Source organism: Seriola dumerili, unplaced genomic scaffold (genome assembly GCF_002260705.1).
Source record: "Seriola dumerili isolate Sdu_G_001 unplaced genomic scaffold, Sdu_1.0 BDQW01000050.1, whole genome shotgun sequence".
Taxonomy (NCBI): Eukaryota; Metazoa; Chordata; class Actinopteri; order Carangiformes; family Carangidae; genus Seriola; species Seriola dumerili.
The window spans coordinates 3,903,259-3,921,918 of NW_019174305.1; the positions used below are offsets into that span (position 1 = coordinate 3,903,259).

General features: G+C 43.1%; 1 protein-coding gene across 1 annotated transcript in view; it reads right to left on the reverse strand.

The window, feature by feature from the left end:
- Window positions 1-18,660, reverse strand: part of LOC111217982 (E3 ubiquitin-protein ligase NEURL1-like) — a 59,841-nt gene that overhangs the window by 8,324 nt on the left and 32,857 nt on the right. Inside the window, exon 4 of the mRNA XM_022740057.1 lies at window positions 4,063-4,791. Coding sequence (XP_022595778.1) covers window positions 4,063-4,791 — 729 coding nt within the window. The remainder of the gene's footprint in view (window positions 1-4,062; window positions 4,792-18,660) is intronic.

Here is an 18,660-nt window from a genome sequence, read left to right on the forward strand (position 1 = left end):
ACATGTCTTGGCATGAAATATCTCAGAGAGCAGAGATTCTGTCAGTGTCTGTGAATGTCCGGATAAACCACCCACATTCAGTATAGGGAGCATTTTGGCCACACGACTGGTCATCTAGTGATCACAGCTGGTGATTCAGTCAGTCAGTCTGTCACTCCAACACTTTGGTTCGAAGTGAAATAATGTGAGTGCGGCATGGATCCAAATCCTAAAAATCTCCTGTCAGTGTCACTGAAAGGTCAAAATGATAATTGACCACTTTTACTTTAGGTCACGACCACAAACTAGTGATCTAAAATCAATGGAGGATTAAGTGGTCCAAATTATAACCATACACTTCTCCTTCAGTTCAAGGTAATAAACTAATCAGCAGTTTCCTGTCTGCTTCACCTGTATATTGAGATTAATGCTAACATAGCATGCTAACTTTAAATACATTAAAGGTCCCATATTTGTACATTCCCCTTGTGTTTTATTTGAAGTGTCGATCCATTAGAAGATATATTTCTAATAAAACCATCTCAATGTAGTTTTACATCTACGCACAAGCACTCCTGGGCTGACCTGAGCTACCCTGACGTGTTTGTTTGAGCATGCCTGTTCCCATTAGAAAGACCCATTACTTCATGCTTTGTTTGTAGTGAGAGGCCTCTGTGATGACTGCTTTATCTTGCCATCCTGTCGAGCATGAGCCCAGTGGGAGAGCCAGGCTTTCAAGTTTAACATCCCTCACTCCAAGTTGAAGGCACGGCTCAAGTTCAACTTAATTGAAAGCTAAATTGCTCTCCAGCCAGTACAAAGCAATAGATCAAGAGTTGCAACAGCGAGATAAGAGGTGCTTCCTAATTCGAAGCAGCTGGAATGTAAAGATGATTCACACCTCAGTGGGAATTCCGAGATCTGCTCTGATAAGGAGATGTGCCTCAGACCTGTTTCATTGTTCTGCTATTCCTGTTTTGTTGTGCTGCCAAGGTTCTCTGGTTTCGGTAAATGATCGTTAGAAATATACCTAGAGACCCCGGGCGGTCTGTTCTGCACAGCTGCCAAGCCAAAATGTAATTTAATGGTAAAGTAAGTGATAACATAGGATCTGCTTACTGTACCATCAAGACTTTGTGCTTTTGCACTTTGGGAAACATGAATAACAACTACTGCCAATCTGAAGTCAAAGAGGTAAAAAGTCCACGAGAGCTGAATTTCTGCCTTTTTTAGCTTTTCCTGACCTGATCACCGACGCCCTCTATCAACACGTCAGAGCTTTATTGAAGCTCACTGTGATTTGTATCGACATGGCTGTCATGGTTACTTTGTTGTCGGTTGATGTTAAGTGGGTCAAGCTATCAGAGGACAACATTATTCCACGCGTGGTGAGCCCAGAGTCTGACAGGCGGAGAGGTCACTTGAGGGATATATGAATGGTAAGAGCGGAGTTTACGGCTAACTTTAGATTTCATGTCTTTTGATAAGCGACAGGTAGAAGCGTCACATTAAATCTCTCTCTCTCTCTCTTGCGTGTCTGGTCACAGCTGAGGTTGTTTCCCCTTTAACCTCTTTTAACCTGTGCTTCCTTTTTCCGCTGCTGTCACCGAAGAAAAGCAGGATGTATTTATAGATGCTCCTTCCTCCACGGACAAACACTTGTGACACCTTGGAAAGGCTGGTGCTGTTTTGCCTGTTATGCCGCTTAACTGCTGTGTTAACATAAGAAAACTTTTACTGCTGCATTATGCAGGTGACAAAGATGGTGCCTTTTTACTGCCAAGCCTTTGCTGTACCTGAGTGAATGTAGAACAATAGCTTGTTTTCAAAAATGACGATTTTAATAACATCTTGTCTGTACGTGTACATTTGTGTGGCCCCCTTTCTTTTAAATGGGATTTCGCCAACTTTCTTTGACACACGTGGGAGCAAATGCCAGTCAGAATGGCATTCATGAAGACAGCCACTTGCAGAGCTGTCTTCCACTATTCATACTCTTAAGTGCAGCCCCTCCACAGCTGCCTGCACATTGTCGGAAGGCAATATGTTTGGCAGGGCTAAAATGAAGTGCAGTGCCAGAACTGCCACACATCATCTTTCCTGCTCCCCTATCATTATCAGCATTTAGAAAAAGGGTAAACAAACCTCAGGTGTCCTGGCGCACCACCGTTCGGCAAAGCGTCCACCCCGCGGGGACGTCATGTCGTCCCTGCTGTGTGCAGGTCACAGCCTCTCAGCCTGTCTCCACCTCTGCCTGCTCGCTTCCTGTTTTTCATCTTAGCGTGTCGTGACAGAGCATCTACTTTTCTTGCTAATCTTATGAATGTGTGTACATGCCTCCTGCCTCTGGGTATCTGTTCCAAACAAAATAACAAAGTGCTCTTTCACTTTCTTCCTCTTGACCCCTTTCGCTCTGGTCATGACTGTGGCTGTCATTTCCAAAAAAAAAGGGGAAGATGTGGTTTGCCTAAAATTGGCATACTGTCAGAGCATTGAACACTGAGCACGAATAGATTTCAACCCCAGGGAGTAGGTGAATTAAGCACAGAGGTCAGAGCTCTCACCAGTGTTGTACGCAGCCAAATGAAGATCATTACCCTGCTGTGTAAGTTCCTGACCCTGGGCTCATCACCGAGCTGAAAGAATGGTTGTATCCAACAATAAATTACTCCTTCAAATAGGAAAGCATGTGGTCAAGGAAGGAAATGGCAGTCATTACTCCACTTACAGGAGGTAGATAAAATCATGTCCGTGAAGTGTGAGGTCAGGTTTTTACTACTATCGAACATAGAAGAAAATAATCATGTCCGTCATATTCCTTTGGATGTGTTATATATTATAAACAACAGTGTTAATCTGTGTCAGACATTAGTTGTTATGCTTTTTTGAGACTGTTCCACCTGATAATCTTCCATTGCATTTATAAACTATATATAAACATCTAATAAATACTTATTTATGTAACACATTATATTAGAGTTTGAAGTAGATATACTGACATTTTAGGTTTTTATTAAAGTGCAGTATTTGTCTCCACTCATATCTCATATTTCATGGTATTTAGTCTTACAGCTGCATAGTATCTGACTACAGCAGCCTCCACAGAATGGGTGCCCGTAGGAGGAGCTGTTGACATAAACATTAATAAAGATAAAAATCTGCTCACAACTACATTATAACGTATATAAACTTGTGTATGTTTGTAATGTATTGAATGTGTATATACGGCTTAGAAATCTTTAATGTTAATCTTTAATGTTTAGGTTACATATCTAAGTGCTGTGTGGCAGCAGTGTTGTTCCTGTCCTCCAGCAGAGTGGATCACCATCCGTATATGCGATTTGACATCGGTTTTACACTGGATGCCCTTCCTCACACAACCCAGGAACCAGCAGCCAACCTGCTCCACTACCTGAGTCACAACCTGAGTCGTCTTCAGCGTTTTGGTTTTGCTGGATGACCTTGTTTTTTTTTTTTACGGAAGCACTTTCACTGCTGTGAAATAAATGAGCGGGCTGCCTGTTCTGATTGTTGTTCCGAACAGACCTGATGCAAATTAGTTTCCTCAAAGTTTAAAGGGCCACTCAGCCAATTTTACACATGAAGGTCAATTTACTTGTCAGAACGACCGCCACTTAGCCTCTGAAAACTGTTGTAAAATGTTTTTCTGTGACTCTCCTCTGAAGTCTGAGAAAATGTCCCCTGATGATGTTGTCAGAGTATCTCAGGGGCGGGTTTGGATGCTCCAAATCGTAAACCCTAACATATACTGGTTATTTGAGTTTGAAGTTTAAATATTTATGATAAATATTGACCATAAATTTATTGTTATAACTATCGAGATATGCCAAGATGGCTGATATTGGTCATTTTGGCTCTAACAGAAAGCCTGGCAAACTGCGGTCAGTGAGTTGCATTATGGTTAGTACAGGATCCAGCATTTTGGACTTTTATTAAAAATCAATGGTCAAGATCGACCATTCTTTTCAAATTAGACTCTCATGTGTTCTGAACTGTATGGTATTAAGTTGTTTGAGTTACCCTTTAGGTCGTCTTTCAAATGGTTTTCACATGCTTACTTACCCAGAATCCTCAGCTGAGTCACAGCCCCATGAAGACCAAAGAACATCCAGAGTGGGCGGGAGTTGTCCACACACACCTGCATGCCCACGTTGGTGCCGTTGTGGCTGAGGATGACCTCCCCTTCCTGGTTGACCAAAAAGCCCAGGATGTCACTGCTCTGGAGCGGCGTGGGCACCCGACACACCGCCCAAAACTCCTTCCTGTCCACCAGAGCCTCTGGATTATAGGGCAAGTCGCTGGGGCGCAGCACTGCTGGGTCGCAGGACGTCACGCCGTAGGACAAGGAGCCTGAGCGTGCCGGGCTGGATTTTGTGACTTTGATGAAGACGGTCTCTCCGATGCGCAGGGGCCGGTTGGTGAAGACCAATGTGCGCTCTTCGCGTGCGTGCTCAGATCGTGCCACCGTCTGCTCATCCAGCGTCTTAATGTGGGCGCCTCGCAGCTGGTGGAAGTGGAGGTCACTCTCGAGGGCGGACGGCAGGAGAGAGGACTGCTGGGAGTTGAGGGAGTTCTGGGGGATGGGGCAGGTGGAGGAGGAGGAGGCTGTGGCCAGGTGGAGGGTGTGGCGGTGGGAGTGATTGTGAGCGTTGCCTCCATCCTCCTGCTGCAGGTTGAGGTCGCACAGGCTGACGGACAGGCGGGAGTCGTCTGCTTCGCGCCGCAGGGAGGAGGAGCGCACCGTGGTGAAGGAGCGTGGGCGCAGGCAGTCGGGAGGAACAATCTCACTGCCTGGAAAGGGAGGGAGAGAAGAGGAGGTGAGGTTGAGACGGAGCGAGAACAGCAGTTAATAGTGGTCTTACTCTGTTTTGCTTTGATTAGCAATTTGCCTGAAGCCTGTGACGATGACGTTTACACTCAACTGAATCCCAATTGTGAGCACACAGTTCTAAGAGGGGCTGAATGTGCAGCTGGTCTGACAGCAAGATAATGATATAAACGAGAGAGCAATTTATCTTCAGATGCACAAGTTAGGTAGTTCTAATTACTCAACGCTGCGGCAAACGGGTGTCAGGAAGAGTGTTTCAAGATAAAGGAATTAAAGAAAGTAGTCGGTTGCTTCCATGTCTGCACAGAGCTGAAACATCTTGGTTTATACAGGTGGAAAATGCTGTGTGGCGTCAGTTAAGTCAAGTCAACTCAGTGTTATTTATATAGCGCCAAAAATAGCAAAAGTGATCTCAGGGCACTTTGCATATAGATCATGTCAGGGCCGTACTCTCTATAATATTATTTACAGAGACCCAGCGTTCCCCCATGAGCAAGCACTCGGCAACAGTTGGAAATGAAAAACTTCAGTTTAACAGGTTGAAACCTAGAGCAGAACTAGAGACCCATACGCCATGGTAGAGATTGAGGTTGGGTTATTGTGTGGTATAAAGACGACTCATCATCTCATCTGAGAATAATTAACAACAGTTTGAAGAACAACAACAGAAAAACGGACTTTATCAGGCCCAGGGTGACGTCCTGTTTATAGGAGATTTTAATGCCAGAACAGGATGTGATCCTGACTCAGTGGATCCTGTTGGAAACAGCTACATCTTTGGACAGCCACTCCTCACTTCATTTCTCTCTGTGCAGACAAAACTATGTTGAAACACTGAGAAAACACAAACCGATAATACGACAAAACAACATCAGGATCTAAGGGAAAATGAGGAGTGCATTAATCAAAATCAGTTCTGGGAGAGATAAACAAGTAAACCTGGCCCTACAAAATGGTAATGTTTGGAGAAATCATTTTGAAAAACGATATGAGCAAATTTCATCCAACAAAATGTATCCTTGTATCAAAAATCAAAAATAACAAGAACTCCAGTGATGATCTTATTACAATGAAAATACAGAATTAGAAAACAGCAAAAAAATGTGGACCTAACAGCATCAGGACAGAGATGATGAAACACAGCAGCCCTGAGCTGAGACAGGGCCGGCTTCAGTTCAATCTCATTCTTCATTTCCCCAGTACATAAGAGTGGTGATAAATTAGACCTAATCTATGTGAGCAGTAATCTGGAGAAGGGTTTTTGCAGCATTATCAATACCCAGATGGTGGCCTTCCTTACGGAACACAAGGCCACAGTAAAGGGCAAGTAAACATTTTAAGAACTGTCTCCTGAAAGAAGTCCAGATCTCACACCGACCAGTGCATTCAGAGCAGAACCAGGCTGTTAGCCACTGATTATTAACATTAAAAAACATACATACATCTCAAATTGATCCCCCCCAAAAAAACACAGAGATTTCAGGCACTACAAATCAAAGAATTGAACCTCTAAAATAGTTCCTTCTGTGAGCTGGTCCTGAGACCTACTGATCAACACCCGATACTGTTCCACCTCAGACCCGCTCTGCTTTCCAACTACTAATCAGACTAAACCAGATTATTAAATTAACAAAAGATGCCTATCTGGAACATTGGATGAATTAAATCAAAACTCAAATCAAACTTAATTGCTATCTGGCTGTCAACCATGAATATAAACTGGCAAAGTATTTCTTTGCTGTCAGAGACACAAAGCAGAGACAGATCCAGAACAGATACAGACTTGAGTCTAACCACAGAGAAAGGCCGACACACAAGAACTCCTAGCTATCAACAGAGAAAAGAGTCTGTGGTCACAGCACAACAGCTGAGGTAGAGACAAAGATGCACTTCATCCTAAAATGTGACAAATATAATAATACCAGAGTGGAATACTTTGTTAATCCCAGACTTCACACAGCTAGGTGACAGTGAAAAGCAACAGATTCTATCAGGAGAGGGACGTGCAGCAAACTTAGCTGCACAACACTGTATGTGACTGCATGTCACAAACTGAGGGACGCAGCATCACCGAATGTGGCATCATTATTTAGACATAGCCTATTATACACACACACAAAACATCTGTTTACTGTTTTCTTTTGCCATTTTCTTGTTCTTTTCTTTTATTAATTCTTCTCTTTTTTTCTCATCTCATTTTTGAATTGTATTAACCTTGATGTTTGATGTTTATGAGGTGAACATTGTTCACCTCATACTTACGCACCTAGAGAATACTGGATGGAATTTAATTGAATTAAACAGAACGATAGAGGGGAAAGAGAACAAATTAATTTCCTGAAATTAAATTTAAAGGAGCTACTCATAAGTCAGCAGCAAACTTGCTTCCTTTACTCGCTGACCTTTACTGCGACTTAAGTTAGCACGCTAACCAGCTAGCTCCGGATCAATTCACTGTAGCCTCCAGTCTGACCTGAAGAAATACTTATGCTCAGAGGGCGTATTCTAACCTCTTTTATTGTAAACGCGACAATGGCCGAAGCTGTTGGCAAGACTGGTAAGTAAAAGCTTTTAATGCTAACATGTAGCTAACATGCAAAACTTACAAATAGCTGCTTTAAATAAATACTGTTAATCGGTGGAAATGTACTGTATATGTGTGTAAGTCTATGAGTGTGTGTTGGTTGTACTCCTTGTAAGCCATAGTAGAGTATCACTCTACAGAGCCATTAATGTCTGTGCATGTCTTCAATAGCAAGAGTGGCGGTCACATGCACACAAATACACAAATGACTCCACCTCTGATAAGCTGCCCTCAGGTTGCTTACAGTCTCATCCTACGCTTCGACACGGTTGCTCAAAATAACACCTCTAAATGCCCCCCCCCCCCCCCCCCCCCCCCCCGGTCTGGTGGTGGGGGTAAAATTAGCCTGGCGTCCTGAGAGAGACCCCTGTACTGTGTGGGCTGGTGTTTGGCTGGGTTTGTGTGACGTTCTCACGTGTATTTGCAGGAGTGGGAGACGTAGGAAAGGAGAGACAGAATAGAAAGCGACGATGACCTCTTCTCCTCCTCCCCCAGACGAGAGGTTTTGAAGATACTGAGAGACCCTCCTCAGTCAAATGAAGAGGTGGAGGAGTGCAGGGTCTGGGGGAGGTGGGGGGGGTGGTGGAGGTGGAGGATGAAAGACAGCGACCAGCCGCTGACTGTCTCTGGAGAGTTTCTCCAGTCCTGGTCAGCTATAGGCCCCTCTATCTGACCACGACCTGGGAGCCTGACTCCAGATAAACCTCTTAGCTTCAATTACCAGGGCTGTGGGACAGGCTGCTCGCTGCTAACTGCAAACTGCAGCAGTGACAACAGAGCAGCCAAGCCTCTTATGATGCCCTCCCACAGCTGAAAAGGACACAAGCCAAAGGAAGATAGATTCGAGACAGCCCTAAAGTAAGCAGACAGTTTGCTGGCTGAAACAGGAATGGTGTGACGTATATTTTGTTCCTCAATATAGGTCTCACTGGATTGCGTTGCTAATTAATAGTGGTAAACTGAAAAAATAGCAGTAAGATTAGTGTCTTAACAAGGGTATAATCAATACTGGAGTCGATACAATACTTCTTCTCACGTTATACAAGTTCTGCCTTCATAAATTGTCTCAAAATATTTTTAATAAAGTTTTAAAAATGTAAATCAGGACTAAAGAACTATCTTTATAAAAAATAAATTAACAGGTCTACAAATCTGACCCCATGTTCCAGGCAAGGTTTCTCTGTTGTTCCCTGAGTTGCGAAGTCAAAGTTAATTTGCATGTCCAGGGTTTCATAAATAAAAGTATCATTCATTTACTGCACTGACAATGATAGGTAACTGCCAGTTGGGGAAGAGCAACTGTGCAAAAAAATAGTTGTAGTTCTCTAGTTAAAGTTTCAAGCCTGTTTAGCTGTTGTAGCTCAACGGTGATGTCATGAGGTCCTGAACAAAAATGGATGACATCACAACTCCCCAAAAGTGAAGCCATAACATCTCGATTGCCCTGGTGGTTGACTGCAGTACAGTACGTTGCCCCCCCCCCCCCTCCCCCGCATTCTGCAAATATAGCACAGCTGCCAAGAGCAACAACAAAACCTCATAGCAACTGCAACCAAAGTTCATTGGTATTGTAGTTTTTAGAGCCACCTGCCAAACTGAACTGATGGAAAAAAAATTTAATTTTGAAGTTAAAATAATAAAATAACGAAATACATTTTGTTCGGTACCAAAACAGTATGAAGCTGCATTACTCAAAAAGGTGTCAAGATCAAAAAGTCATTCCATGATCAAAGATCCAGTTCCACATCTTAACTAAATCCACCTCTATGAAGTTGTAAGACCTTAGTCATTTACAAAGACAGCGGCTGACATCAAGTACCATGGTGCGAATGTGTTGATCTGAACTGGAGACGACAGCAATCTCCTCACTGTTTGATCCCCTGAGAATGACATGTCTGATTTTCTGCATCATCAGTGCAATGCTGTCTGATGAGCCCGCGTACACTGTAAAGCTGAGATAGTATCGCCGCTGCCTCAAAGTGATGTCAGCCATCAATTAATGTTAGCTGCTAACCCATAGCGTGACACTTTGTGATTAATGTTTAATGGAACTTAGGCCCTGTAATTGTGCTAATTGATTTTTCAGAGAGGCATAAAAATGGAGAGGACAGTGCCTTTGGTGCACGAGGCAGCTCCCGGAGACTGCTAATCAACCATTAAACACCTCTCTGCTAAGAAGAGTGCACCAGTTAACTGCGAGCTCCCGGGGCTATAGCTGAGGATGACTAGCATGCCAGCTCGGATTTCATCTACTATTTGCTCTGGTATCAATTCCACCTGATGGACTCTCGGCCTGCACGAAAAACCTCAACCAGAACTTCGGGGACAGGCCGCGGAAATGAGCCTAAGTTGCAAATGAACAGCCCAATCTGCCATGTAGTCCATTTCCGGACTTTATGGCATTTCCTCAGACAGAGAGCCATTTGCTGAAGGGAGGCCTTTAATGGAGCAGAGAAACCTTAATGTGGCTCAAGCCCCAAATTCTGCTCTCAGATGACTGGGGAAGGCCTTTCCTTTGGCCATGGAGTGAGGAGCAGTCGTGCTAACTGCTCAACCACAAACTGATTGTGATGCCAAGCTGTCGGCGGCCCACTTGTTCTGAATTATTGAGGGGTTTGAATGACATCACCAAATGAAATTGTGTGTGTGTGTGTGTGTGTGTTTGCGTGTGTGCGTGTGTGTGTGTGTCTTCCAGAGCCGGCCATTTCTCTGCTGCCCATCACTCCATCCAAAATTGGATTACGTTGGGACCGACTTTGTTGCAAGACCTCCGGGACATGCAGGGAGGACTGGAGGATGATGACATGTCTGGGGGGGATAACAGCGGATGGAGCGAGAACAGAGAGGAGAGGTAAAGCCGGGAAGGAAAGGATGGCTGCCTGTGACAATGCTGGATTTATGTTGAAAGGAGTCGGCGGAGGCTTCCAAAAAGCCGCGAATCATCTTGCTCTCGCTCTCTCTTTCTCTCTCTTTCTCTCTCTGTCACTCTGACTCTAACTCAAACGCAAAATGTGTGAACACAAACTCATACACACGGTAAATTGATTCCTCTAAAAAATATAGTCTTTTATCAGCTATTTTCAAAAAAGCTTCTCTGAGGGTTTATGTTCCTTTTTATATCCTCTCCCTCTTCCTCTGCCTCTCTCACTTTTCAAAGAGGAGTCATTTCAAACCTATATTGGCTTGTGCGCCATGTATTCTTCTTTTCGCTTCTTTATTCATCAAAGGCTGGTGAGACGGAGCCGTTGCTGTACTGTATGTGCTCCTAATGCTTGTTGTTCGCTTGGAGGACAGAAAGAGGAATGAAAGGAGTGCAGAACATTTACTGTGCATTTGAAAAAAAAAAAGCTTGCCTTGTGTGTGTTTGTGCACTCAGTGTGTATGTGTGTGTCTGCGTGTGCCCGTTTGTGACCTCACCAGCTGCTGCCCGCTAATCGTGGTGCACCTGCGTTTTTAGTTGATACAGTCCCTTTGTCCTATTGGTCCCTTTCAAATCCGCCACTCACAGATGCTCTCTCCCATTGGCCAGGGCCAGAATTTTGCACTTTGACAGCAGCATCAAACAGTGTGTGTGTATGTGTGTGTGTGTTTCTGTGTGTGTGTTTGCTTCTCTTGTAATGGGGCCATGGAAGATGCAGCTGCTGACACTGTGAGCCTGGAGGGGCTGAGGAGGGGCATTCATCACCTGATTCCTTATTTTGATTGAATTTCAAACCAAATGTAGCACCTGTTGGGCTGAGCCATTAATTAATTCATGCGGGGGAGGGGGAGTGTGAAAGTTATGGGTCAGGTCTTTCATTGGACTTTTTAAAAAGACTCAAACCCATTTGGCCAGCGTTGTTTTCTCAGTTCCTCCTTTAAGCATTTTTCGATTAGAATAATTAAGCACCTGTTGGGCTAATCCAGCGTAAATAGGTGGACAAGAGTGGCAGGTAATGGGAGGGAGAATGGCACCGTGTCTATTTTGGCCCACGTAGGCTTTGGCTCACGCTGTAAATGTTTTTGATTAGGGAACAGCCACAAAGCAGGTTAGCTAATGCGGCGCATGGGGGGGGGTGGGGTGGATAGAGGGAGAGGCTGGCTTAGTGGCTTTGCTAGCCTGAGCAGATGGAACGTGCCAGGGGTTTGAGCCAGTGTTGGAGAAGGGGGGGGTGGAGGGTTGTGGCGTGATTACTCTCTCTCACGCACACATTCTATCTCACAGGGCTTATCTTTATCCATACTCTCTGGAGTGTTTCATCTGATGTCAGCAAAGGTGAAGAGAGAGCTGGAGCTAGGAGGGGAAAATGTAAAGAGAGCTCTTATGGTGATTTGAAAAGGAGAGGAGAAGAGAGGAGAGGAGAGCAGAAAAGAGGAGAGGAGACGAGAGGACATAAGGAGTAGATGCACATTAGATGTAAAGGGAACTGGTCAGTACGGATCAGCTATGAAGGAAGAAGGTAGAGATGGATATCCAGGGAGATTTTGCTATGAAGAGATAAAGCACAGAGGCAGGGAGACAACGCAGGTTCGTTGAGGGAGGAAGAGGCAGCGTGTATCTCAATGACTGACGTGGGGGATTAAGACACGAAGACTGACTGGCCAAGTGATTGAGAGACTGAGATATAAAACGAGAGCGAGTGAGAGAGGGATTGTAGAAGAGAGAGATGGAGTCAGAGGGTCTTTGTACTAGATGTTTGGGATGTTCTTTATTCCCTGGCACATGCCCAATCCCTAGTCCCTGATCGGGCTGGGCAGCTTTGAACCCGGGGCTTTTGGAAAGAGCAGCAGGCTCCCAGGGCGACACATGGCCATAACAAAGAGCCAGGCAAAACACCCAGTAAGTCACAAAAGCCCCGTCCCTTAGGTCATCGGCATAATTCAACATGTGCCGCCCCTTCTCTGCCAATCAGCATGCCAGCACCTCAGCGTTAATAACCTCTATCATAAGGTTCTTATATTAAAGCCGCCTGTTTTATTCTTGTGCTCAAGCATGGAGGAAGGGTGATAATAGGCTAATTTATTACTGGGAGAAGACTGACACCCGCACCACATGCACATCAATCCCTGTGCAATCATTCATATTTATAGAAAACTGGTACAAAGCTTAAAGCTGTACTACTTCAGATTTTCATATTAACAATGGGTCCAATCACTTTGTGTAATATGTGTACAGCAGGAAGCAGGAGGTTTGTCAGTTTTCACCAGAACATTACCTGCTCAGCATCAGCCAGCAGACAGTCAGTCACTAGTTCATAAACACAGAGGAGTATTCAGCAGATAAAGAGCCACATACAGTATTTCCCCTGTGGAGTTGGTGGAGACCAAACCAGAGCTAAAAGAAGAGAGAGTAAATATTGGACATTTGCTGGATGGCAAAAGACCCATGTAAATGCTAATACTGCTACATGTGTGCTGGATGTGTAAATAGGCAAATGGTGGCTTACATGTAAACCATTTTACGAGATAATAACATGTCAGTGTCAATTTTCATGTATCTGGCAATCATTTCTATCAGCTTCAATAACATTGCTTTCACCAAAGTAATTGCTGAGATTTGGTAACAAAGGCTCAATGAAATCCAATCAGACAGCTTGTAAACAAGCCAAGAGTTTAGACACATTATCTAAATGTGGGCTGACACCAAAGATTATGTTCATTATTGATTAATCTGCCGATTATTCTCTCAATGAATCGATAATTAAATGTTAACAAAATGTCTAAAAAGAGTCTAAAAAGTATTCAATTTACTAACACAAGTGACAAAGAAAAACAGCAAACTGTCACATTTCAGAAGCTGGAACCAGACGATGTTTGGCAGTTTAGCTTGAAAGATGACTGAAATGAATAATCCATTATCTAAATAGTTATTGTCTGTCAGTCGCCTAATTGTTGCTGCTCTAATCTAATCATCTTTATTTGGAGGTAAAACCAAAAGTGAATGAAACCAAAAAAGTCATCATCAGGAAATCAGAGTTGAGCCAGGAACTTGGCCTGGGCTGTTTACAACAGACAGTTTCAGTTTTACCATCTAACTTGTCTTCTTTTCCAAATGCGTTTGGCTAACCTCCGCTTTGTTTACAGCTGGCTCCTTTTGATCAGTCTCACTCATCGTTGATCATTCCCAGATCTCAGCACTTGATGAGTACAATGTTAATATCACCAATAGGAAACGATGGGCAAAACTACAGAAATATGTCCAAAGGAATTATCTGTTATATATGAGCATAATCACAGCACATGACAAACATGGCTGCCTAATTTTGGAAATCCACTTGCTTGAACTGAGCCATAAAGGAACATTCGTAAACCCTGTGACTCCTGTTATCATGCTGTCTCGGTCTAAATGCGTTTAAGCACGGGACAGTAAATGTGGTGTTGATTCCCCTGGCGCTGCTTCAGAGGGCGAGCGGCACTCCACGGCCGAGTGTTTCCCAGGATCTTCACTGAACGTCGAGCTTTGAACGCCTAAAGTCGCTTCTTCTGAGCGATGAGAGCAAAAACAAGAGACTCCACATAGATCTTGACAAGTTACCTCCAGTTTACCCCCATTCAAATTTATCAGTTCAATTACTCTCTGCTGATAAAGTTCAAAACAGAATTATTTTACTAATATCGACTAATCTGTCTCTTTGAAGAGGAAATGAGTGTACTGGAGTATCCGGCAAAGGCACAGTAATTTGAAACTGATTCTAAATGCCAAATCATACAAATTCAGTTTTTTCTTCTTCGCCTTTTGAGCTCTCTGACTAACAACCATCAACCAAACTCGTGCCAAGAAACACATCACTGTTAAGTTTGCTGCACTTGATGTCTAGAGGTTTTTACAAAAGCAAACCCACTTCAGTTCCCGAACTAGCACAAAAAGGTCAGATTTACACCGTTTTTTCTGCTTTTTGTATTTTTGTTGGAGGGTCTGTGTGAAGCATCGGGATTCGTAATTGCTGCTATTAACTGGGAGGCCGAGTCCCGCCAAGTCAAACACCAGTGCCAGACAAGTGCTCGCAATAATCAAATTATCATTTCTCCCAGAAGCATGGGAACCCCTTGTCTGTCTCTATTTCTCTCTTTGCTGGATAACACAATAAATGTGATATACTTTGGTCAGTGCAGATGACTTCATGTTAGCCCTGGAGTCAGGGCATAGTACAGACAGAGAGAAAGTATAGTCACCAAAAGCATTTCAAAAGTTACTTAGCTTTTAAATTCTTCTTTGTATCACACCCGAGGAAAAAAAAAAGAAAGAAAAACGTTTAAAAACATTTAATAAGTGTTTGTTTCTCTGAACACTTTTGGACTTATACAATTAAGTCTGCGTTTTATGTGATCCCTTGGTAAGTTCAACTTGTTGTCATTAGATATGCAATACATTTTTCATGTTAATTAGTCTCCCACTTGCCACGGGCAAAAGACAACATTTTCAACTGACATGGGAAGGGAAAAGCAAACTAAATTACACCACTGATGAAGGCTGAGCTAACCCACTTCTCTTTATTATCTCTCACATGCACCACTCTTTCCTCAACCCACTCCTCATCAGACATTCACCCCTTTCCATTCATTAAATTTGAAATATTATAATCTTACTAGTTATTTTGAAATTCCCCACCTTTTCCTGTCCTTTGTATTAGTGTTGTTAAAGTGAAAGAGACTTAGATTTGTTGCCATCAGGCTTCGACATATGTGGCGCTAAATGCTCCCAGACGAGGCCTGCGTTTTATTTTGACACCTAGAAGAATTGTTCTTTATCACCATTTTCCCATACCTGTAAAGTCAGTGAAGGGAAACCTCTGGGCACATGTAAGGGTAGAAGCCACTCTCCCACCTGGATTCGAACAAACCAGCTGGAAAGCGTCATGAGAACACACCGGGGATGCTATTTCCATTAGAGATGGCATCCTTTGTTTTAGCCTCGTCAACACTGACATGTTGTGAAAGGTTCAAAACAGGGCGACCCTGCCTCCCGAGATGATCCGCTGTCAGAAATAAGATGGCTCTTCTGACACGGCTTGTGAAAGACAAAAAAAAAAAAAAAAAAATACAGACAGCCAGGCCTGCCGTACCTTCATCCATCAAACCTTCACACATTGTTTTAGTCTCACTGAAGCACTTTGGTTTCCAGGATTAGTTTTCCTTTCACCTAGCCCACATCTGTCATGTTTACCCAAAAGCACATTTCTGCAATCACTGGTGATTCGTCCTGCAAAATAAACAATGCATGCTTACATAAAAGAGAGGAGATGATTGTGGTGCCATATATACAGAAGAATAGCATAGCAGAAAGAGGAGCTTTTTTAGCATCCTATTTTCCGGGTGACTTGACAAAAATGGCCATTTTCAAAATTTTCATTCATTCCTACGGCTGCTCTGCCACTCATCTAGAGTGACAGCAAATGTTACTGCATTCTGATGGGACAATGGGACCTCATTCTCTACCGTGTAATTCAATCCATCACCTGCGGACAATCTCTCATAACACTGCAGATGTCAGAGGCTCTTTTAGTGTTTCCACCACAGGACGTAAATGCAGTTTTCCTGATGGACTACACAGATTAGCCTCTCTTCCAGGACACCGTGTAGCTGATTTGCGTCTTCGGGTTGACAGATAGATTGGCCAACTCGTTGAGGGCTGGTTGAGAGGTGTTAGCGGCCTCAAGGCTCTGCAATCAGACTTTATTCTCTTTTCCTTCAGGGAAGTCCCACAGAGGGCCCCTTTTGATTAAAGCTCCACTGTGACTGACTCATACAATCTGAGTCCTGCAGACCTCACAACAGCTGGAATTACTCAGTTACTCAGCCTCCTTCCTGATGTCAAGTAAAGTCCTGCTGTATGTGTGTGTGTGTGTGTGTGTGTGTGTGTATGTGTGTGTGTGTGAGTACATATGAGAGTGACAGCTGACCTTAGGACCCGGGACATGGATATATATTAAACAACCTTTGTGGCTTTTTGGATTTCAAGCCTGTGGGGACAGCTTCAGTCCGCCCCAAAGATTATCCTGCCAAACCCCCCCCCCTCCCTCACTGTAATATTGTATTTGTCCAGTTCAAGGCCAGACGCAGATAATCACCTGCTACCTCAGGCACCTAAGCAGAGATGTGACAGATATCCCGCACGTTTTCCCCGTAGCAGAAGCCTACAATAATATATTATATATGTTGCTAAGAGGACAAACTTTATCACAGCAAAGCAGGAAGAAACCACTCTTATCGCACAATCTATCTGACATATGTATCTTTGTGTAGGTGAGCATATCACCTCCATCATCTGTATGCATGCTAGACGATTCTGAATGAGTGCATGTTTTTGTTCGTGGTATAAGATTCAGAATAAGTCATCATTTCTTCTGTCTCAGGTTCATTAGCAGGTTGGGCCAGGAAAACAGAAATTCCTGTCATCGTGCTTGCAGAGGTGTGAAACTGCTAAATCAGCCCCCCCCTTGTTCCTGTCATGTATGATGTATCCTGGTGGTGATTCCTGTGGGGCGGATTATCACGATACAGCTTCTATTTCAATCTTTCTACATCAAAGGCGTTCAAAATGTCGCCCGGAGTCATCCTTTGCTTTCTACTCCTGCGCTGACCTCAGAACAGCCTCAGGATAGTGAACAGATGATATATCTCAAGACACAAAGGCACGTGCAAGAAGTCGCTCTGAACATGTGCAAAGTTGCTACAATGTGAATGAAAGGGTCTTCTTTGATCCGCTGTGATTACATTTCACTGATTAAAAGCTGCTGTTTTAATCTTAATTATTATTAATTAAGCTCATAGTAACAAACCCACAGACAATTATCTTCCTCTAACCCGCACCCTCTCTCTATAAGGAGAGTTTTAGTGTCTTTCAGTTCATTGTTTTGGTTTTCCCACTCAGAACCTCATCTCTCATCAACCTAATTTCCAGCTGTAGCAGGCAGCTGTTATTACTGGAACACGTGCCGATAAACCCACTGTGCGTTACCTGTCCGGCATTAAATGGCAGCTAGTCAAAATGAGCAACTGTAGTGAACATAGTGAAGCACTTAGCAGCTAAAGAGTCAGATATTTTTTTAGGAAGTTGATGGGTACCAAAAAATTGCTAAAGAGAGAGTTGATATGAACTTCGGGTGGACTCAACGAAGGCAACTCTTTTGCTAATAGTCATATCAGTTTAAATGATAATATTTCAGTGCTGTTTTTACAACATGTTTCCATTGCCTGTAACAGACCAATAATCAATTAATGCAGGTTTCGGGTGTTTTAAAAGTCCCATATTTTACACTTCTCCTGTGTTTTATTTGAAGTCTTGATCCATAAGAAGATACATTTGTGGTTTTAAGAACCAAAAATCATCTCATTGTATAGTTTTACATTTCCTCTCTCAGGTTTCTCCCTGAAACTCTAGTGAAAACAGAAGCAATGCTTTGACTGTAAGTATATGGTACACTTTCATAGGTCCCATATTGTATAAAGGAAGATGTCCATGTCTTTTCAAATTATAAAGCAGGTCTAGGTTCTATATTAATACTGTGAAAGTATTCAGAAACTTGGCCTTAAAACCAGCCATCAGGACTTCTGTAACTTTGTGATATCACAACAAAGCAGTCACAGCCTCTCCTCTCCTCTGAAAAGTCAGCCAATCAGAAGAGAGGCTCTGTTTTCTGAGTGATCAAATAAAAATATAACAAATTTTAGGTAAACACTAAGAGAAACCAAATCCTGCAAGGTTGGATGGTGGGTCCAGGTGGGTGGTCCTTGGGGCATGGCTGAGAGCGTTGACTGCTTTGTTGTGACATCACAAAGTTACAGAAGTCCTGACAGCTGGTTTTAAGGCTCAGAATACAGGCTGTGTGCATTTCTCTGTGGACTGAGCGCTTTGATACTTTCACAGTATTAATATAGAACATAGACCTGCTTTATAATCAAAAAAGATATGGACATCTACCTTTATATATATGAGACCTTTAAAGGTGTACCATATACTTACAGTCAAGTCATGGTTTCTGTTTTTAGTCATTCCAGTCAAGTAATTCTTTAATCGCTCTTTCAGAATCTACATTTTTTGTATGAATTGTAGCAAGCTCCATATTAATTGTGTCTTTGTTAAAGGACAAAAGAGCATAAAATTAATTTTCTGAAGATTGTCAGAGCAGGAGGCGGAAACACTGAGCGGCAGAATAACAACCTGCAAGCTCTTGTGACGGGACCTGAATTCCACATCTAACCATTAGTCATGATAAAGCAAAGCAACCACCTAAGTGTTCATGAAAAAAAACAAAACTACTGAAAGTAT